The sequence below is a fragment of the Astatotilapia calliptera genome, chromosome 10 (genome assembly GCF_900246225.1).
Source record: "Astatotilapia calliptera chromosome 10, fAstCal1.2, whole genome shotgun sequence".
Taxonomy (NCBI): Eukaryota; Metazoa; Chordata; class Actinopteri; order Cichliformes; family Cichlidae; genus Astatotilapia; species Astatotilapia calliptera.
Window position 1 is genome coordinate 2847451 of NC_039311.1, and position 23637 is coordinate 2871087.

A 23637-nucleotide genomic window follows, 5' to 3' on the forward strand; every position below is an offset into this window, starting at 1 on the left:
GTGCAAATTTGATCTCCGCTTACTAACAGTGCTACTTATTAATACTACATATCTGCCCACTCTATTTGTAGTTAAAGGCTCTGGAAACCCACGCAGCTATGAGTAAAAACACCTGTGTGGGTGGATAAAAAAAAATACATTCTGGATAATACATTTTTATTGATCAAAATGCCAAACAATACTCCAAATGTGCTCTGTCTCAAGCAGCAGCAGGAGCCACCATGAAAAAGTATCATTTTTTTCATGAATCCTTACTTTTATTGTTTGAAAATGTTGGAAAAATAATATTGGAGACATCTTTGTATTATCTTTATTTTATGAGGGGTGCGCCCGCCTCGCCCCCCGGTTGGTGGCATCTCTGCCCAACACATCTTAAAAATGCTACAAGTACAACATAAAACAAACAAAAATCCACAGCATAACACAGTGGTTTAAAAAACATTACAAAAGTGGCTTTTTTCAAAAGAAATATCCACAAGTCTCCTTCACTGCATTTCTCATGGTGTTTTTCAGATTCACCAATAGTCAGAGGCGTGGTTAAATTCCAATTCCCTGCTTAATTTTCAACCATTGCTTTGTCCTCATGATGCAGAGTCACTACAATTGATATAAACTAATCAACTAAAATTGATATACATTTATAGACTGGAGATTAATACTAAAATTCAAATTGTTGAAATAGTTGAAAAGTTTAATCTTTTAGGTTTTAACAATTAATCAACATTAGCCAGAAAACATCGGAAATGTAAGACCACAGCGACTGGAACATGCAGTACTGGTTCGGGATTAACAGGAGCTTCACATCAAACTATCCAGTTTAGTAAACATATAATACATGAAAAAAAATGTGTTTGATGGCTTATTTTATTTTCAGCGGACCCGCAGAATCAGCAGATGGTGGAAGACGTGAAGGCTGCTCCTTAGTGTTGAGCTACAGACGAGGAGCCCATTGGCTTCATGGAAATGTGGTGAGGGGGGAGCGGGGCTTCCTGCGCTATAAAAGCGGAATGTGCGCGCGTGGAGAGGACGGTACCTTCAGTCAGTCGACCGGTGAGCATCACAGAAATCCACACGCAGACACGCACAGCGAAGCCATGAGTGAGGTAGGTTCTTCTTAGTAAATCGCTTTTTCCGCTTTGTGTTTGTACTTTGGCGTCAGAGACAACTGATATTCCGGACTTGGTATAAAGTTATAAGAGCAGAGCTGCAGATTCAAATAATAATAACATTTAACCCTCGCTTTGTCCAACACTCTTGCTGCTGAGATAATCGATATTCAACTTTGGTGTAGAGCCATAAAAATAACATGCACACATGTTTAACATGAAGAATGAGCTCAGTGTGCGCTTTTCTCGATTTTTCCACACATTCCTACATTTTACGCAAAAAAGCGATAAGCGATAGTGTTACAGTGAGTCACAGCCTAGATGAATATTGCTTCTGTTGTCATGACTGGAACTGATGTGCAGCTACCAGGCAGACTCTCAGCATACGTGATGGGATTTTTGCAGCTCTGATGATCTTAATCACTTCACAAACTTAAAATGACAGCCAGCACAGTCAGGTTGTTTGAGCCACTCCTCAAACCGCTGAACTCTGTGTGTGTGTGTGTGTGTGTGTGTGTGTGTGTGTGTGTGTGTGTGTGTGTGTGTGTGTGTGTTGAAGTTTTACTGGTGAATATGGCTACCAGTGACATTTCAGGCAGCATTGACCTACACAGTTAGTCTAATCACACAACTATTCAGATGTGATAGAAGAAGCCAGTCTGATAATGTCAGAGTGGAGATTAGAAGTAAGAGTGTTCACTGGCAGGGTAAGTCCTGTTGTTTCTGAATTATTCAAGGATAGCTGGGAACCCAGGGAAATAAAACATTCCTTGAGCATTCACAAGGAGCCAAGGCTCCAACAAGACCGCTCGTTCAACCCAAGAACCTGGACTGACTAAAACCATATAATACAAGGCTACTTTTAACCTGTCTCTAGCTCTGAGTCCACTGTTGGGCTTTATTATGCAGTAATTTTGTCACTCGATTAGTGCTTCCAGTGTATGTAAATTGTGATGAACACCAGCTGTCTCTACCTTATGAATCTTTTATTGGAGACTTGTTATGTCTTTTTGTTCACTCACATACACACATACACAAACTCACTGACTTCTCTCTTCCCCTCCTGTGTGCTGCTTACAGAGTGAAGTTAAAGTCCAATAAATAAGTTATTATTACACAAAGGAAAAGTCATGAAATAAAATTGCATAGCGCATGTCTGTGATGGATTCTTGTGTCTTTAAAAACAGCAAGACCAGGGCAGGAATCTGTTGCTCTGAATGAATAATTAAATGCAAATCAGTGGTGGGCTCCATTTACCTTTAAACACTGCTCTTCTAGCTCTTTTTTATTGCGCTCAGAATCCCACACAGTTTTAATGCTCGTCAAGATAACCGGCATTCCCACCAGAAGCAGAGAAGACTCACATCACTATAGAATCATTAACAACAACAACAAACTTTATTTATATAGCACTTTAAAAAACAGTGGTATGCCAAAGTTAACATACAAGTAATAGAGACAGATGAAGGCCATGGCAAGTACCATGTATGCTCGCAGGTTGATGGCATTAAAAACACAGAAACAAAAGAAATACAAATAAAAGCATAATAGAACAATATGTGCAAAGGATAAAAGAGTCAAGAAAAATTTAAAAATAATTTAAAGTTAAGAATAGAACTAAAGTAGCAGCAAGCATTAACTGGTAGAAAAGGCTAAGTTAAATAAACAGGTTTTAACCGCGATTTGAAGGATTGAATGGAATCGGACTCACGGATAGTAATGGGGAGGTTATTTCACAAATTGGGTGCAGCCAAGGCAAATGCGCGGTCACCTGTAGTCTTCAGCCGGGATCTCAGCTGTACTAAAAGTGACTGGGAAGATGATCTGAGTACCCCAGCACGGGTGTATGATCTAAGTAGTTCAATTAAGTTGTCTAGACAATGGGGGAGACCTTTATCAAAAACACGGAGACTTATTTCTCTAGGGACACTTGATCTTACCACCTAAAGCAAGTACAGGCAGTGCATATAAGCAATCAATATGCCTATAAACACTGTGTAACTGCATTACAGCAATCTACCGAGGCTAAATCCTGTTTCAAAGCCAGACAGCACTCTACACCAGCCAACCTACTGCCTGGATTGGTAGTGTTTTAAAAATCAATGCATGTATCACTGTCGTATTAAGCCTTACACTGTGCTATGATTCATGAAAAAAAAAGGCCATAAGTGATCCCCTGCTGTATTGTTCAGGCTCGGACTGATTCATCTTTGGCAGTGTCCACAAACATCAGGCAGTCTGAGGCTCCTGTCGAGAAAGTGGCTTAAATGTGCTGCCTGTCACCATAGTGATGAACAATTCTGCATTTCCAGCCAGTAAGAGGCTTTGAAATTACATTAGCAGCATTTTAGGCTGGTGAGGACTGCATTGCTGATGTTTATGTTGCATATTATCCATAAATATCTCAACATTTTGTTTCTCAAACTCAACCAATGTGTCTGAACTCGGCATCATCTTCTTATTTAAAGCTACATAAAATAGAAACTTTCATTTAGTTGCTAGTTGCTGTGTACGTGTCTAATGGGAATTTTCCAGTGTAAGTAACCTAGTGTCGCTTGTAGTTGCTGTTGTGCTGTTTCGAGTTTTAGTCCTTTTTTTGTTTGCTTAAGCCTCCGGTTGTTGAACAAAAATTTAATTAGATGGCTCTCAGTGGAGAGGTTTCAGCCAGCTGTTTGTGGTTGCCAAGATATGTCCGTTCCACTTTTCAGATTTCCAGCTAAAGATAATGACTCCTTGTGTAGCCCAGTTTCTCACCTGGAGATTTGCCTACAATACCCAGCCCCGTGGTGGTTCAGGGGGAAAAGTGCCAGCCATGCAAAAGCGACTGCTGTTGGTCATGTTACATCTCCTCCCTTTTGTGTGATTAGTAGAAGTACATTGAAAGTACAGTGTGTACAGTAGGCTGCTGCACAGGGCAGATCCATGTAAGAGACAGAAAAACACATCTGGATTGGTCACATAACTACTGGATAACTGTAAAAAAAAATCTCCTCTAACAACAATTTGTGATTTCTGTATTCACTTGGTTACATCTTTAATGATTTTTCCTGTTTCAGTCACTGAGGGCAGTGAGGATGCCGCTGCCCGGTGCTTCTTTGGTTACATGCAGACTGTAGCGGCTTTACACCTGGGTCATGTTTTCATTTATAAAGGTATACGACCTCTATTTTGGTGACATACTGCCAGTGACCCCTTCTCAAGAAGCAAGTGAGCAGTCAGATGGTGTATATACAGTTTAACCAGATAAACCACTGTTGAGGTAAAACTCAAATTTACCATGAAAATCCTAAGTTCTTTATTGTTATAGTAAATATCAATTTTCTTTTACTTTTCCGAGGATCTGTTGTGAGCTGAGTGGCGGCCTAGAGCTCTTCCATCTTCCCATCACTCTATCTCTAACTCCAGACACCTTTTGAAGGAAACTCATTTCCACCACATGTATCCCCAAGCTCATTCTTTAAGTTACTGCCCACAATACGTAGTAATGTAGATCAATGAGTAAATTGCTTCACCTTCAAGCTTAGCTCTCTATTTATGGCAACAGACTGGTACTATCTGTTACTGTACTCCAGATCTCTCCCTCTACTTTGCTCTCTTCCTACTCATGAACTCCTCCCTAAACGTGAGCAGGTAAGCCATTGTTTTATGGCTGAGAGGCATGGCCATTGGACTTAATGGTGCTAATTCTCCCAGCCACTTAGCACTGGGCCACAGATGTAGCCTTAGTCTATGTCCAAACTTGGTATATCCGCAGTTATTGAGTAGTTGTCCTGTTATTAATGCTTGTAGAACAATAAAACTGTAGTGAAATTGTTTAATATCAGAAAAAATAAAGGAATATGATGATTTCATATGTGTTGTTCTCTTATCTGGAACATAACCTGCTGTGGAGCAGGTTTCCAGCTACCATGGCAACATATTCTAGTAAGAAGTGAACCACCTTTGTTGTACAGAAAACCCAGAGTTTACCCTGAAGATTTCTGGATAAGATGAAATACTGCTTTGTAGTACAGGCCTCTGATGGCAAGGTCCAACACCCACCAGGAACATGTCTCTTTTTGCAACATGAGCTAAGTTATCACTGTGATAGTACAACTACTGAATTATCCATCCATTTTCTGCTGCTTATCTAATTCAGGGTCACGGGGGAGTTGGAGCCTGTCTCAGCTGACATAGACCATGGACAGATCGCTGTGGCTAACACAGAAGGACAGACAAGCATTCAAACTCACACCGATGGCCAAGTTAGAATCACCGATTAACCAACCCTTATGGTGGTACCCAGAGAGCCCCCACAAAAAGAACATGCAAACTGCACACAGAAAGGCCCCGGCCAGATGATCAGTTCAAACCCAGGACCCAGTGCTAATCACACCCCTAACCGGTGGCCTGCACTGAGTTAATCTGGAATAAATAATGCCATTTGCAATTGAGTGTTCAGACTTTGTTGTGGTAAATAAAGTAACTTTTAGGACAGTGATGTGGTCTTCCTCACCCTGGCGCTAACTACAGAGACTGACGTTACTGCATTCAGGCAGTAGTCTCAGACGTTCACTTTTATCACCTTTTTGACTTCTCGGTGCACAGTGTTGGTAGCACAATGGTGAAGTCATTAGCAAAGTTGTCACACAGAATGGAGATGCAGGGGAATTTTTTATTAATCCTTTATTTATCCAGGTAAAAAAATCTCAATGAGATTAAAAATCTCATTTCCAAGAGAGACCTGGCAACAGGAATAAAGTTTTCCTCTCCAGGGACTCCAGTTTCCTCTGGAATTACACTTTTTTCTGGAAAACAGACAGGTGGTGATTTCATATGTGTTGATCTCTTATCTGGAATATGTTAGGTTCTGGTGAGAGAGACTGAGTGGCTGTCTGTCTGTGATGGACTGGTGACAGCTGTGACTGTGAATCGGACATGAACAGATAGATTTTTTTAAATTATTGGTGGATAATGTCATGATGCACTGCACAATAATAACCACGAGGAAGATGGACAAAGCCACACAACTGAGACTCACAATGCAATAAAACAGATTCAGCCCTGGTGTCAAATTGTGCAGCAGCTTTTAGTGGACACCTCCACCTGCTAAAAGCTAGTGTCAACAAGACTGTACTCAGATGTGGAAATCTGATTTTCTTGTAATGTCTCTGTGATTCTGCTGCAGGTTAATCGAGCTGTGCTTAAGTGCTGCTTGACATTACAGTTTTTTTAGGATTTGACTAGCCTTTTAAATCAAAGTCATTTTCATTGTGATGATTCACTTTAAGCATGTTGTTGCGTGTGGGCTGTGGCGTGTACAGTGTGTGGATGATTAAATGGCAATTTCTTAGTCATCTGTTAAAAATCTGCTTGAAAATGTAATTATTGAAAGATGGCCACAAGGCCATATTAATGGGGATATCCTGTTTTGTCCTTCAATCAGTGCATCGACATTTAAGTGGTCTCCTGTTGTGTTCACCTACCTCATACTTTAATTATATTGAGAGTGGTGGCTATCATGGCTGCTTGGCAAAGCATTTAGTTTCATCATCCAAAGTGGACTAGAGCCTTTTTTATTAAATTAATGAGATAAGAGTGTTAGAAGTTGCTGATCAGTGTAAAAAGGACAGCAAGCTGAGTGGGGGAAAGCGTTCAGGGATAGATTTTCCTTAAAACTCCTTTTTGCTGACTGAAGATGAGGTGATAGAGATGTGGACTAAAGTGATGATTAGAGGAAAAAATCTCTGCAACTGGGAGAAAATGTTCAAATAAATTTTGACTGAAATATTGTTGATTCCATGTGATGTTTTTTTCTTGCTCATTGACCATAAATGTCAATTTCTGGTCATTTCAATCTCCAATTCTCTAAATGAGATGCACACACTAACCCTAATCCTGCTTTAAACAGTGAACAGAGATTACACTAAAGTAATTTGGTGGCATTCCTGGTTTCTGCACATGGAAAATGACAAACATCAGCAGGGGAAGAGTGGGATGAGTAAGGCCAACGTGGGAAAAAATAAAACTGACTGCGGTTAAATGACCAAGATGGGATTTGTAGGGAACCTTGCAGATGTACAGGTTTACTCCAAGGTTCCCAAAATGCCATTCATCACTTCTCTGGGGAACTACAAATAATCTTTTATAGGAAGAACTCATACTGTGCTATAATTCGCTTGTGGCCATTGCCTGACATAAAATGCAAAGCCACCCTGAATTGAAAGCGAAATCCTAATTTATTTATCAAGTTATAAAACCATCACATCAACCACATTATGCCCCTTGGAGATTCTTGACTTTCCAGTCTCCAGTAGTGGTATTACCTTTCCCTGAATGAGAACAGTAAACGACTCTCTTAACCTTTATGTGTAAATCAGAATCAGCAAATGACCTTTAACTGTTAAACCGATATGAGCTTCATTCACCTGTTTGTTAGTTTGTTTATTTTTTACTAAAATGGTTTGCCACACCACTTAGCAGTTCATATCATAACAGCATCATCCATTTGGGAGAAAGTACCGACAGAAGCGGAGTGTTTTTAAATTCCACTGGGATATTTCTGGCATACAGGATGGAAGAACGTGAGCTGGCTCTAATCTCTGTAGGTTTCTGGAGATACATTATAGTCATTCTGTGCAACAGTGCAGCACATTGTTGCTTATTATTGTTTTAAATTATGTATTCAGTGTTTACAACTGCTTTTTTTTAAGACTATGAGTATAGTTTTTAATGCACACTCTGCCTAATGCATACTAATGCTCTTTGGGGAAACCATGCTGATCTTTTATTACTTTTACTTGAATGACTCCGGCTGGAAAATACTGCACACTGCTCCTTCCATATATTGAAAATATGCTGTTTTAGATGTTTATGTGAGATAGACACTTTCAGTTGAGTTTGAGGGGTTTAATGAATCAGTACTTTTCAGTGCAGAGAGGTCTATTAACACATAGTGAGTGAAAGTAAAGTGACTGAAGAAGACATGAAATGCATCATGGGAATCCCCCGGCAGCCTACACCTATTGCAGCATAACTAAAGGAGGATTCAGGGTCACCTGCTCCAGCCATAACTATATGCTTTAGCAAAAAGGAAAGTTTGAAGCCTAATCTTGAAAGTAGAGATAGTGTCTGTCTCCCAAATCCAAATTGGAAGATGGTTCCACAGAAGAGGGGCCTGAAAACTTACAGATTATCATGCTACAGAAACAGAAACAGAGGGAGGCTGACAAATGGCAGTGAGGATGATGGGTGGCATATTTATTTATCTACAGAAGAATTAAAGTGAATGAAAAATGTAGCTGATATATTAGCAAAACAACTGGTTAAACTTTGTTTATTTGGTCAACCGAGTGATTCAGATGTTAATCTGAAAGTGCTGCTGAAGTATGCATTCAGTTCAGTTCAATTCAATCCAATTCAATAAATCACAACCTTGTTTGTATGTGAGGAGAATGATTTTAAATTCAATTCTGGGTTTAACAGGAAGCCAATAAAAAGAAGCCAGTATAAGAGAAATATGCTCTCTCTTTCTGGTCCCTGACAGGACTGTTGCTGAAGCATTTCAGATCAAATGAAAGCTTTACAGGGAGTTTTTAGGAAAACCTGGTAATAATCACTTACAATAGTCCAACCTAAAAGAGAAAAATGTATGCTCCATCCATCCATCCATTTCCACTTACCAAATTCAGGGTTACTTGAATTCAGTTACTACAGGGGTAGAGGCAGAGTACACCCTAGATAGCCTGTTGCAGGTGTCCCAAGGGAAGCGTGAATAATGTAGATAGAACTGGTCTCAGCACAGAACCCTGTGGAACACAAATTAATTCGTCTTTTCAACTTGACTGTTTTACTAAATCGAACATGGCAAGAGTTCCCCTATTTATCATTAAAGCTTTCACTACTAATGTGCACAGTCTATATTAAAAGTTACTTACATCACACATGGTGACCAAGCTTGTTTACAAGAGAAGCTAATCTGCTATGATGAAAGTGCTCGTTTATCTGCTAATGCTAGCTCGTTCCCCACAATTTGTGCAGCTGTTAACTGATCTCACAGCAGTGAAAGCACAGTCAGTGGCTTGTCTACAAAGCTAATCTCCCATCAGTCTCAGCTTGACAAGCTCCATGCACTCTTTATGGGACACAGGCAAGTCCATGAGAATGCCTGTCAGATAGCTACAGTCAAGTCAAAGATGTTGTGGAGTAGAAACATGAAAAGAAAAGTGCAAATACCTCTACTTGAATAAAATTACGTTCCAGCCCTGCACTACTATGCTCAAAATAGTAAACATGGTAACAAGGCCAAAAACCTGGTTTGTTGTTTGCTGATGTGTAACCTTTTTATTGTGCTTATATAAGCTCGTGGTACAGCCTCAGAGCTACAAGCATGGCTTTAGCCTCATTCACTGGTGTTTTACTGCCGCGAGTGCTGATGTTTTACATAACCCACAGACAGTTGTACCTAAGCTGTAGTTCTCAGTGTCACATCCTGTACAGTAAAAAGAAAAGAAAAAAAGAAGCTATTTTTATATCGTTTTTTTCTTTTTTTGTAAATCTGGGATGAATGTGTAAAAAAAAAAAAGCCTAGTCCATCAAATGTGTCATCACACTGCTCAGGTAGTCAGTCATCGCTCAGCAGTGTCACTCTTCCATGCTGTCATCTCTGCTTCCAGGCTGGTGGTGGGGAAGCTGCTACACAGTTGTAATGGTGCTGGGATGAGCTGTCTGTGACCTAGTTTTGCTGTCTTCTCGTTAAATTGTTAATAGATCCTGAGTGCAGCATGGAGTCTCTCTAGGGAGCTGCAAAAAGAACCAAAAATAGCCCCCCACACACTACCGAGGTAATTTATTTATTTTACCAATTGCCAGGTCTTATGAAATCAGTCACTGATAGAAAACATACATGAGCATCACATGAGGAAGGAGTGACGGAAACAACAAATCTTTAGAAGCTGCAGAAAAACATGTAAGTTTCTGCTGACACTGAAACCAACCCGCTAAAGAGCAAATTCTGGATAGACTCCATCTGAATTCTTGCAATGTGGACCGAACAAACAAAGAGAACTTGATGATAAAAGAGTTTTATTAAACTTAATTCACTTCATTATTTTTAGACAAATAATGTTTTAGGTCGTTAGCCACAAACACACAAAACAAAATAAGGAAAACAAACAAACAAAAACAAGAATTGTATGACCATTGAAAGGCTTTGATCATTTAAAAACTGCCAAACTTTTTAATAAAACTTGTCACTTTAAGTTCACGTGTTTCCTTGCACTCCATGTAGGATGACATGTGGGTCATTTCTCACATATTTCCTGCTCGGCCATCTCGAATTTGCATGAAAATTTTATGGTCCCAAGTTTTAACACATGCAGTGAGTGCTCTGAAATTTTAGCTTCATATATCAAATACTTTGAAAGATACTGAAAGTGGTCAAAGTTTCCTTGTGGTGCTCTTATTATAACTCAGAGCAGAAAATATTCTAAAAATCTGATGATGGTGCGACCCGGGTTTTAAAATGGAAGAAGCACATATTTAACAAAATGATTTTCTGAATTATAATTAGAGTACCATCTGGTTTTATTTGGACAATCTAAAGATATTTTTGTTTTTGTGATACAACTTGTTATATTTGCTCCGTCCAGCATGACAGCTGATAATGGCATTTTCTTCAAATATGTGATTAATTATGTCACATCAAAAATAGTCTACATACTTTATTTTATAGTATTCTCTAATTCAACTATGTATATTCAGAAATGGTCAGTAATTATTTTTTTTTGCAATTTGGAGGGGTGCTGGATTTTATTAATTTTATTTGAACTAGTCAATATTTTGACATGTTTTGATGTATCTGTCCCAGATCACATCATGATTGTGATTAATTCTGATGGTAAGAAAGACCAGTGATACAGGAGCACAAAGGACGAGAAAACTAATAATTTCTGGTGTTTATCGAGCTCTGTTTGTTGCCAGTCAACCATGATAGGCATAGTGGCACACACTGTACAGGAGGAGATCATCATTAGCAATATAATTATCATCACTGCAATCCATTTGTCAAGCTCCCTCTGTTTCTGGCATATGGGACTGGAAGCCTGCAACAGTCGTGTATCCTCCTCTGAGACAATGCAAGCTAAAAAAGAAATATACAGAAGCTGCATATAATCTGCTCAAACACCAACCAGTAACACAAACTTAGGTTCAGTTTAGCTATTGGCACCAGAACGTGTACGAGACTCGTGGTCTGCTCTCATCCAGCTTCCTGCCCTGACTCCCCAGATTTGTCTTTATGTTTGTGCTGCAGGGCCAAGACTTCAGAGTAAATCCAGATAACAAAGTGCAGAATTGATCAGTTCAATTATGTTTTAACAGCTAATGCTACTGATTGACCTGGTAGTTCAGCTTTCCATACTACATTGTGCCAAAACTTTAAACTAGCAAAAATCTCTTTGCTCAGTGTCCACAAGTTTGGGTCAGTACTCTTACCAAGATAGTTCCAAAGGCCAGATCTGAATGAGGGTGGGGGAGGTTCAATTTGCCATGTTGCAAGGAGAGCTTAACTTCTGTCTCGCTAGCTTGCGCTGCGCTCAGTGGATCTGCGCTCGACAGTGCAGCCTAGGCAGAGTAGTCGAACACAGATCCACCGAGCTCCCAACACAGACAGCATCATCAGAAGAAAAGTTGTTAAAATAAATTAAAAATTTTGTATTGTTCGATACATATGTGTACCGAACCGAAAGCACTGTATCGAACGGTTCAATATCGATACGAGTATCGTTGCACCCCTAATATATGTATATATATATTTGTGTGTGTGTGTGTGTGTGTGCATATCAAATAATCTTCTTTAAAGTACATTGCAAAGTGTTTCCTATTGTAGAATATAAATTGCTAAGAAGTTTTCTTTTCTTTTTCTAATTATATACAACAAACATGTCTGTGGTACCTGCTCCTTTGGCAGTTTTAATAATCATGATAGCAGGCATCTCAGCTTGGTGTCACATCTGTTCCATAGAATGTCAAGGTCACAGCTGTCAAGTGTGAACATTAATGGAAAGTGGACAGCTACAGGAGGTTAGATGTGCTTTAATGATAAAAAATATGCGAGGAGGGATATTTGATCATGTCTTGTAGAGCTAATCACAAAATATGGAAATACTACAGAGGTAGAATGCAGTAAAAACAGTAGAAGTGCTGTGTAGAATAACAACTGAACTTAAGATCAAGCTAGTCTTTCTTTCTGTTTGGCTTCAAAGGAGCCTGAAGTTTTTAATCGGTCTTGAGCAATACTTCTCCAAGCTTTTTCTTTGGAAATTGGCTGCTTGTATGCCAGAGGCGGAGCCAGACATTTGAAACACCCGGGGCTTAGCCATAAAGGGTAGTATGCATTGGCGGCGGGGGGGTTTGGGGGGGGGGGGGTAGAAATGAATGAAAAAGATTAATAGGCTCTGTTTTGAGTTTTGTTCAAAAAAGAATGACTTCATATAGGAAAAAAATATATCACATGTGCAGGACACCTTAAACTAGTTTTTTAATTAAGCAGCAAGGCAGAGCAAAATCAGGGCTGTATCAAGACACCGGGACTGAACCCCAATTCAACCAGACCCAGAACTGATCCGGAATTAAAACAGGACTACAACAGTAACCAAGACAGAATCAGAATCAGAACTAGATGATAGCAGCACTAAAAATCATCATAGCCCTGCACTACACTTATTTTTTAATTCTACCAAAGTCCACTATTTAGATTGAGAAAAGTTTATATAATTATTTAGCCTTGTTGTGCAAACAAGCCTGCAAAACTTAATAAATATAGAATTTGAAAAATAACAAACCTAAAAAGAAACACTAGGTACGAGATACATGAGTCCCTATGATACGGTGATACTTTTGGTAAACAACCATTTGACTAACATGTGTGTCTCACCTGCTCTTGTTCCACCTCTGTTCTGTCCTCATTCTCCATCTCCCTCTCTGCTCCTCTCTCTCCCTCTCTGCTCCTCTCTCTCCCTCTTTGTGCTGACAATCATCAAATATACAGTTGAAACCAGATATTTACACACTCTTCAGACAAAAACACTTTTTTAATTGTAACATCAAATCAGACTAAATGTTTAATTTTTTAGATTGATAAATATAAAAACATATTTGTTAACTTTCAGAGTAAAGAGAGAAACTATCTGTATTTCTTAATTGCAAATGGCACCAAATTGTATTCATAATTGAGCCACACTTATGGAGCTCCACAATTCTTTTCTTGGTGTTTTGGTTGACATCTCTGGATTTTCCCATGTTAAAGAAACAGGCTCTGTGTTTTGCCTTATATGCATCCACAGCTGTGCCACCAATTTACTCACATGGACTCTACTAACCTATCAGAAGAGTCTTCAGCTCGCCTGGCTGCGTTTCTCTAACAGCGCACTCGCAGGCAGCAGCTGCCCCGCTTAGTGTCTGAGCTTGGATCATACCAATATTAGGGGGGATTTACGCACAGTTGTAAATTCCCGAAGTACGGAGCCCCGCAGGGGACATGGGAGAAAAAAAAATTAAGACGGACTTTTGCGAGATCTCGCAAAACTATCTCGGGATCTCGCAAAAGTTTTGCGAGATCTCGCAAAGCAAACTCGGGATCTCGCAAAACTTTTAGCCACATTCTTCGGATGCCGGCTCGAAGCCGACCGGGAGGTCAACTTTACTGTGGGATCATCTTGTCAGGGAACCAAAGGTGAACATGCAAGCAGTGGAGATAGCAAAAGTAGATGCATTTAATGCATTTAAATACCTGGGTATGGACTAGGGCTGGGCCATATCATACCTTTCACAGTGTAATGTTGGGCAACGATAAGAAAATGAAATATGGCGATAGAATATGGGTAAAACGCGCATGCGCAGTGCCTTTGTTTTCATACATACATGGCGGCGACGCAGAATGAGAAGAGCGAAAGCGGATCGTTGAATGAAACTGATGAACCAGAACTGGTTTGTAAAAATGCTGCAGCTTCACTGGTGGAACTGGTTTAGCTTTCGTCCATCAGATACACAACAAAGCACTATTTTTGCTAGAGCATGCTAGCGGGCCGTCGTTATTACCGTGTTTTTTGGAAAATACGGCGCACTTAAAATCAATCCTTTGATTTTTCTGAAAAATCGACAGAGCCCCTTATAATCCCGTGTGCCTTATGTATGAACTCTGGTCGTGTTTACTGACCTCGAAATGATTTTATGTGCACGGCGCTCGAAAATCTGTCAAATGTTTCAGTACGACTTTGCTAAGATACGAAGCCGCACCGCTCGATGGATTGTCGGAGCATTACGGCTGTCGTTGGCAGGAGCCTCGCGGAGTGATATGTACTGCGCTTCAACATAATGTTACCGTATTGTGTGTGTATAACCTCTTTTTAAGTTGTGTGGATATTCTACATGGTTATGCTGAGGATATGTCGGCCAGTTTCCACTGGAAATGCCTTTTGGTTAAACTGTCAGCAAAGAATTTGCATTTGCATTTGCAAATTTTTTATATAACTTTAATGCACATAAAAAAGCTGCTTGTGTAAGTGAAAATACATTGATGTCAGTCTTGGCATACAGTTTGATCTCATCTATGTAGAGTAGATAGCTGATGGTTACTCCACTCCTGAATCTATATTCTGTGGTGTAAATAAGGCACAGCGGGACCACAGATCATCACTTAGAGCCATTTCATTGAAATCACATCACACCACAACCCCTGAGTCCCCGTGTTTTTAACTGAGCGGCCATGATTAAGGATGCCGTGCAGGTGCGTCCACCCTCCCTGCACGGCACCGCAGACCGCGCCCCACCACATACCTCCATCACCCGATTGAGGCCGGGGAGCCATCTGGCTGAACCTACTCCCCCGCCGCGAGTGGGAGAGGGAATCAGCCTGGACCGTCGGCACCCAACAGGGAGGTGCGAGTTCAGGTGGCCGCCCGCGAATCGAGTGGCGCCGGCGATGCTGGTTTGGAGGTCGGCCGCGTGGCAGATGGACACGGCACGGCTGGAACAGTCGTGAGCCCCAGCTCACAGGCGGCCAGCCGCCTGGACATGCAACACAAACACATTTCTGCACAGTGACAATGCTGCTTCCTCAACTGAACTAAGGGCACAAGTGATGAGAGTCAAACCTAAGTAGGGATGGGTATCGAAAGCCGGTTCTTGTTGAGAACCGGTTCCCACTGTTTCAATTCCTTGGAATTGTTTGCCCTTTTTGCAAACGATTCTCTTATCGATTCCAGTCGCCCCGAATGATGTCAACACGTTGCGGAGCGTCATTTACCTGGCAGGAAACATGGCACCTAAGCGGCTCAAACGCTCAAAAATTTGGTTATACTTTACGAGAACTGATGACAACAGGACAACTTGCAATACTTGAAAAGTAGATATTTCATTTAAGGCAGGAAACACTATGAATATGCAAAAGCATTTGCTCACAAAACACGCGATGACCTTAAATGAATGTCGTGTTTTTAATTCCGCTCCGGACTCGTGAATCTCAACCAGCAGCAGCGGTAACGTTTGCACGTCCTCTCCCATTAATGCGGCAGGTAAATAATCAACTAACAGTGCACATTATGTTAGCGCGATCTGCCTTATTACAAAACCTGCCATTACTGTGCATTTAGTGACCATGATGAGAGAGACAGAGTCTGGCTGGCTCAGATGCTGGCAGTTCTCACTGCAGTCTACTGGTAGCGTCTCCTTTCAGGCCAGGATAGACGAATGTCACCGAGCAGTGACTCAGTTTGTGGTCAAAGGTTTGCACCCGTTTGCCACAGCAGATGATTTTCAGTAAGTGAATGTGTTTAATTGTAGGCAGGGACATTACTGGATATTCTTGTGTAATTGCTACAGAATAATTTATGTTAAACTTTGTTATTGCTACAGAAGAATATTTATTTTATTATTTTACATTTACAATTTTTTTTCCCGGGGACCCTGTGACACCCGATTGAAGAGCCGTAGGCTGGATCTCTTAAGATCTCACTGTTGGGTTTGTAAGGCCATGTTACTCCTAAATTTCTATCTTGTTCAAAGAGAAGATATAAAACAAAGTTCTAAGCTAATCGACCTTATTGTTCTCCTTTTTTATAAAGAATCGAATCGTTAAACAGAATCGAAAATGGAATCGGAATCATGGAAATCTTATCAATACCCATCCCTAAACCTAAGTAAAAACTGGGATGGGCCGTGACAAACAACTCATATGAAAGTCACTCGTTGCTCCCTAAAGTCATCTTATGATATAGACTGCAGGCGCGCTCTTGTTCTGAAATTGAAGAGATGAAACCTCTGCTGAAGAAGTGAAATGGAACAGAGAATCAAATAGTGCAGAAAAAATGTGCTAATGTGTAAAGAGTGTGCACATTAGAAGTTCAGCCGTCATGTAAGCTGTGAAAAATGGAAGACTGTTAAGGGAAGAATGGAGTGGGCATGTTGGAGAAAAGAACGCTGTCCTCCAGACTTTAAAGGAAAACATTTTATTTATATTTCATGAACCAATAAGGCTAAACATACTTTGTTGCCATAGCTTGCAGCTAAAATACACCTGGTGATGATGCAGGAGTTGCTATGATAATGATATATACAGCTCTTGTTCAGTCTCCGTCTTTAAACTCAAAATGAGTTTTTGAGACAAAGACAAAAATAATCTCACTCAAAGTAACCACACACACACACACACACACACACACACACACACACACACACACACACACACACACACACACACACACACACACACACACACACACACGTGTGTGCATCCAGTTCTGACCTGCCGTTTTTTACTGTTCATCAATATTGTGCTCCATCTTCACATTGTACTGAAACAATTGCTCAACTCTTATTGTCATTCTCCTCCTGGATCTCAGCTCTGGCTGAATGCTCGCTTGTGGTGGGTGGAGGTGTGATGTATGGCACCATCACTTCATGGCACTGCCTCCTGCCCTCTTGAATAACAGACCACAATCAACCAACTGACAGTAAGCACGATGCCAGGAATCCCAGGAGATTTCTGCATGTAAACAGAAAAACAGATGGCCAAGTTGCCAAACAAGTTTTTCTTCTACTTGCTCTCCTGATGGCATAAGGGGACTCTGGGGGGAGATATTTGGCTTTATCTAGGCGTCCAGGCAGCAGAGCTATATAAACCCTCTATACACATTGAATATTCTATTATATTCTCATAAAAGTGTTCTATTAGGTTGAAGTCAGGGCTCTGTGCAAGCCAGTCAAGTTCTTCCACACCAACCTCTTCATCCATGTCTTTATGGACCTGGCTTTGTGCACTGGTGTGCAGTCATGTTGGAACGGGGAGGGGCCATCTCCAAACTGTTCCCCCAAAGCTGGGAGCATGGAATTGTCCAAAATGTCTTGTTTTCTTGAAGCATTAACAGTTCCTTTCATTCGAACTAAGGGGATGAACCTAGCTCCTGAAAAACAACCCCACACCACAATCACCCCTACACCAAACTTTACATTTAGTACAAAGCATCAGACAAGTACCGTTCTCCTGGCAACCACCAAAACCAGACTTGGTAATCTGAGTGACAGAAGGAGAAGCATGATTTGTTACTTCATGGACTATAGAGCTAGAGAGAACACGTCTCTACTCCTCAGTGGCGGTGTGGTTTGCACCACTGCATCTGATGCTTTGCATTGCTCTGGGTGATGTAAGGCTTGGATGCAGCTGCTTGACCATGGAAACCAATTCCATGAAGCTCTCTACACACTGTTGTTGAGCTAATCTGAAGGCCACATGAAATTTGGAGGTTTGTAGCGATTGACTCTGCGGAAACTTGGCGACCTTTGTGCGTCTCAGCGTTTTCTGAGCCCGATCTGTGATTTTGCATGGCTGTGGCTGAATTGCTGTCATTCCCAGTTACTTTCACTTTGCTATAATAACACTAACAGCTGACTGTGGAATATTTAGTAGTGAAGACATTTCACGACTGGACAAGTAACATCCTATCACTGTCACGGTTGACACTGGCCAACCGTGGGGATGTGAGGAAGGCGTGGAGCTCTGAATGCAAACAGTGCATTTATTTACAGTGAAAATGGAAAATAACAATAAATCCTCAGTGCGCTCCCGACTCCCGTGACGTCCTCTTCCCAGTGTCAGTGTTCCTTGTCCCCGCTCCTCAGTGTCTGAGCACCCCGTGCTCGCTGAGCTCTCGTTTCCACACTCCTCCTGGGGAGATAACAAACAGGCAGCTGTAAGACACACACAATGCGGCAGACTAACCGTACTGACCGGACGAGAGACTAACGTGAAGTCACGCAATGATCCAGCGTCGGAGAGAGCTCCACCACAATCTTAAGTAGCTCCTCCTACGGGGCTTCGTCAGCTGTGTGATGGTTTTCAGGTGTGGCCAACCACCTGGCAGGGCCACACCTACCAGGCCTGAAGGCGCCTGTAAACAGGTGCTCCCAGACACACCCAGACTCACACACATACCTGCAAGCAGGGAGAACGAGGGACAGCAACACCAAAAATACATATAATGTAATACAAGTCCATAACTGCTCAGGGACCCCAGGTCGCTCAGATCCAGGTCCCTGACAATCACGGTAACCAGGCTGCAATTCACTGAGCTCCTGAATTCAGTGATTTACATGGGTGGGTGAATACTTTTGGCCATATTGTGTGTTTATCAAGAATGAGGAACACTGATGGCACAGATGCCAAACTAAAATGATACTTAATACTTTATATAATTATACTCTACACAGTCGCAGTCCGTGCATGTCAATATCAAGCATAAAAAATAAGACGTGCCTTTTTTGTAGCATTAAGTATTGGCATGATTAGCAGTAAACTGCATGTTGCAGTACTTTTTATACTTTGTAATAAATATTTATTAACAATCCAACCACTTTTTGTATGCACATCAGCTCAGAACCCAGTATATGTTGGTATGCAGCCAATGATTGACCCGCTAACCTTTGACCTGTTCTAGTGCTTGAGCCACAGCCACCCCAAATAAACGGCACGAAACCAAAGGTCCATGTGAAGGAAACTCTTAGAAAAGCAGAAGTTGTGAATGAAGCGAGCCTCGGCTCACACTGTAAGCCTGGATGCAGTCTTACTGCAGGCGAACGGCATCATCCCATCAGAGAACTCTCAGGAGCTGCAGGAGCAGGTAGAGCAAACTTGTCTCTGCTGCAGAAACATGGATTATAGATCAGCTTATCACATCCTGGCTCGCCTCACAAAGAACCACACCTCTCCTTTCAATTGTCTTATGTGTTGCTCACATCTGTGTGACTATAGCAGATGCTTGTTTTGGTCCAGGAAACGATCAGATTGGTACTTGGGGGAATGAACAACATATTTTGGGTTGAAGGCAGGTTTACATGTAGCGTCTCAGGCTGATGTTAATTGTAACTTTTAATTGCTCATTGTTTCTCTTCTCATTTTTGCAGAGACAAGCATCTGGCCCAATGACCGGAAACAGCAAAGCATCTGTCCAAGGTATTTTTAAACCGAATTTAAATAATGTGAAGTTTTCACCAAAGATTAGATTGTTTAAAAGACAATCGTGCATAAATCTTTACACACTAAAGTGACTTCAACACCACAATAACAAGCTAAATTTCTCATATATTCTCTACTTCTGAGTGGTTTAATTTAAAGCACTGCATAAGTGTTTTTAAAGCACATTATAGGTTTTATATTATCCACAGCTGTGAACATGGTGGAAAAGATTTACAGTAAAATAAGCGTATTTTTTGCATTTAGTAAGCACAGTTCTTGAGTAAATGTACCCACACTAGAGTTCAAGTGTTTGGGCATTTTTGCATATTTAATTTTAAGATATATTCTGCTTTAAACCATCAAGTTAAAACAACAAACTGAGAGACAAAAACAAACAAACAAACACAACCTCATAAATCCACCAAGACAGTTTTTCACACCAGCTTGTGCACATGTTAGTGTCACAATCTGGCTGAAGCAGACTGTATGGAGTGAGGAGGAGGACCCAAGTCCTGACATTCGAAAGAACAAAACTTGAGCTTGACAAAAAACGAGCCTAACCCTAACAATACAAAACAGAAGGGCAAGTGTGAAACTAAACTATAACCTAAACTGGGTGATCCAACGATAACACAAAAAAACTGGAACATGAACGTGGAAACCCGGCATGAAAAACCTGGAACGTGAAGACTTGACATAAATACACGAAATCCCTGGAAACATGGATGTAGTAACAAGTAGAGATGGACCGATCCGATATTACGTATCGGTATCGGTCCGATACTGACCTAAATTACTGGATCGGATATCGGAGAAAAATAAAAAATGTAATCCGATCCATTAAATATCACGAAAGCACCTCACAAAACTTGCAACACGCCGTAACTCACCTCAGAACGTTAGCAATCGGAGCAGTATGCGTCACGTGATAGAGCGGCTGTGGCATGCGGGACCTGTCGGTGGTCTGGATAGCATTTGGAGCTTCGCTAGCAACCTGGCATTTCATCTCCGACAAAGTTATCCCCGAGAGAAGTAAAGCACGTGTGTAAGTCCATCTCTGAATGTTTGTAAAGCATTCCCACGTTAAGCTTAACGAGCGACTGCCTCTCGCTCTCCGGCTGCTACTTCAATCATGAAACTGCTTAAATGATCAGCTGATCGGCTTTTCTGTCGCGAGTCCGTCTCTCTTGTTTGTTTTTGGTCCACTTTGCACCAGAAAGAGGAAACCAGCAGCTGAACAACAGCAGCACGTTTAAGCTTGATAAGCTGTTGTTACAATTTATTTAATATTACTTTCTACTCCAGGATCTTTTTCTACATAGCTGACGGCTGGTAACTGTGCAGGGGCGGCTCTAGCAAAGTTTAGCCAGGGGGAACTGGGAAAAGGGGGCACAAAGACATACTTTTCTTTCTTATTCTCATTTAAAATGTCGAGCTTTTAATAAATAATTATCTGACACCCAAAGTTTTAATTTGATGTAAAATGAATAGAAGTCAATTACTGTATATAGTGACTATTAAGTCTAATATATATACCCTAGTAAGCTATAGTACTTTTTACTTTGGGAAGGTACCATCTGTGCAGTCTGCAATTTTGTTGAAGAAAGATGTTGAATCTATTTAATATTTCTTGAAAAAGAATTGATTTCTGTGCATTTTTTTTTCACAATGCATCAAATTAAGGTTGATTACGTTGATTAAGCATCATGAGGTGGAGCGTGAGGGGTGGTTCCCTATTTTTTATTTATTTATTTTTGTTGTTGCTGGGAGTTGGAACCCTATTAGTTAGGTTGCTTAATATTTACGCTAAGTACTCTTTAAAATACCAGAATAGGGAGGATGGTGTAGGTTTAAGTTTATTAGATTGATCAGTATTGCTGAACTATGAAACATTTTTTTTGTATACAGGTATAACAGAATAGCTTTAGTGTAGTTGTTGTTTTAAACTTGAGTATGAACTTGCAGACTTGCAAAATGCAGCAAGATATTTTAAAAAACAGTTTTGTTGATTAAAAAACACTATATCGGATTCATATCGGTATCGGCAGATATCCAAATTTATGATATCGGTATCGGACATAAAAAAGTGGTATCGTGCCATCTCTAGTAACAAGCACACATAGCAGGAAAGCAGACAACCGGACAAGGAATGAGTGAAAACTCGGAGACTAAATACACACAGGAGGTGATCAGGGGAAGTGAAACTAAATACACTGAACATAGAACGCCAGACCTCTTCAAAATAAAACAGGAAACATAACAGGACGCAGACATGACACACGGACTGTTGAGGGACACGCACATTATGAATACAGAGGGGGAAAGGGGACTGGGGATGAGACACGGACATAACTAAGCACAAACAGAACATGATGGCTGGGGGGAAACACGTGACAGAAGGAATGCATCACAAGTGGAAAACATGTAAACAAGAGGAGCAGATGGGAGAGAAAGGCATCAATGAACCACATGAAGGGCGACTTAAACACAAGGGGTGAAGACATAAGGGGAATCTAATAAAAAATGAACTATAACTGGGCAACGTAGGGGCATAAGGTAACTAAATTGTCATGCGCCGCGGCGCGCGTGCACAAAAGGATCCAAACGCAGACTCAAGCGCTAGCAGAAAAGGACACTTTATTATAATAACAAAAGGCGAAAACCAAAGGAGCAAAACGAGGAACTACAAAACCCGGGAAACAATGATGCGAGGAAGCCGGAATCGGGACCGTGGGAGGCTGCAACAGAAAGGGGAGAAGATTACTAGGGAGCCGGGAAGCGGAGGAAACACATCAAAACTGAGTTAGACCAGTTGGCTTACGATTAGAGCGGGACCGTGGGAGCTGGGGAGGGAAGTCCGTGGAGGTAGTGGATGGGCCAGATGATGCACCGGGTGATCCAATTGAGCAGGAGGACAGGCAGGTGGCAGACGCTGAACGCCGGATCGAAACCTAGACACAAGTAGGCAGATTTAACGCAGCTCCAACAAGATAGTAATGCAACGCTTTCGCGGGAGTCTAGTTACCACAGAGAGGTGATTAACGGACTGGCGTGGAGCATCCGTCAGCGCCGGGTTATTAAGTAGCTCTTCAGGTAATCACCCCGATGGAGAGCAGGTGTGCCGGTGATGGCCCAGCCTGGGGGTGTGGCTACCCGCACATCACACACAGGACCACGGACAATGACATAGACCATCAAAATAAAACTCAAAGCACTGGGTCAAACGACCCAGGACCGTTACAGTTAGTTACAGAGCTGAAGCTGGGCATTTTAATATGGGAGCGTATCAGGACCCATGGCCTCTAAACCAGCCTCAAAACAGTCGTTTTTGGCAATGCTGCTATGGCTTCATTTTTCATCCTCAGAGGTTTTCACTTGGTAATGATACAACTTGGCAAAAACATAATTTTTTATATCTGACATCTTTAAACAATAAGAAAGTGTTACAACCAGTTTTCTTAAAATAAATAAATGAATAAATACAAGTATATATTTTTTAATCCTCATATTTGAATGTTTTCTCTGCAATTAAGGATTATTATTGTGAAATTTCATGCTGATAAAATGAAATCTAACATTGTGCTCCAGTATACCTGTCGTGCTTTTCTTATTTAATTTGAATAGTTAATTTCAGTTTGTTTCTTCACTGTTTATCTGAAACAACACACCAGTTCTTTCTAGCATGGCAGTGACTTACTTTGTAAACTGGGCCATGGTATTGTTGGCACGATGAAGTAATTCTAATCCCTTGAGTTATAAACAGCAAAATTGGACTGTGAATACTTGGCAGAATCCTTTGAAATTCATAAATGGTGCTAAGTGCAGAACTATCATCCTGGCAAAATGATAGTGTGGAAGAACAAAAGACTGCTTCTAATGAACCTCACACCAGTGAATGGCATTTTTCAAGACCTGAGCTCAGGTGAGAAAATCAGTCTGGCTTGCAGGATTATCAGTCGCTAACTAAGCTTAAAAATATATATCCTGTCAGGAATATGCATTCAGCAGCTGTTCGACCATGGAGAAGGTGTCATAAATCTTGTA

The 23637-nt window shown here is 41.0% G+C and overlaps 1 protein-coding gene across 4 annotated transcripts in view; it reads left to right on the plus strand.

The window, feature by feature from the left end:
• Positions 1–922: 922 nt before the first annotated feature.
• pcp4a (Purkinje cell protein 4a) overlaps positions 923–23637 on the plus strand; it is a 28161-nt gene continuing 5446 nt past the window's right edge. The window contains exons 1-2 of one of the 4 annotated variants that reach the window (XM_026182804.1): positions 923–1103; positions 19542–19590. In XM_026182804.1, the coding sequence (XP_026038589.1) occupies positions 1008–1103; positions 19542–19590 (145 nt within the window). In that variant the 5' untranslated portion in view covers positions 923–1007. The remainder of the gene's footprint in view (positions 1104–19541; positions 19591–23637) is intronic. The other 3 variants (XM_026182805.1, XM_026182807.1, XM_026182806.1) reach the window with 3 other exon arrangements.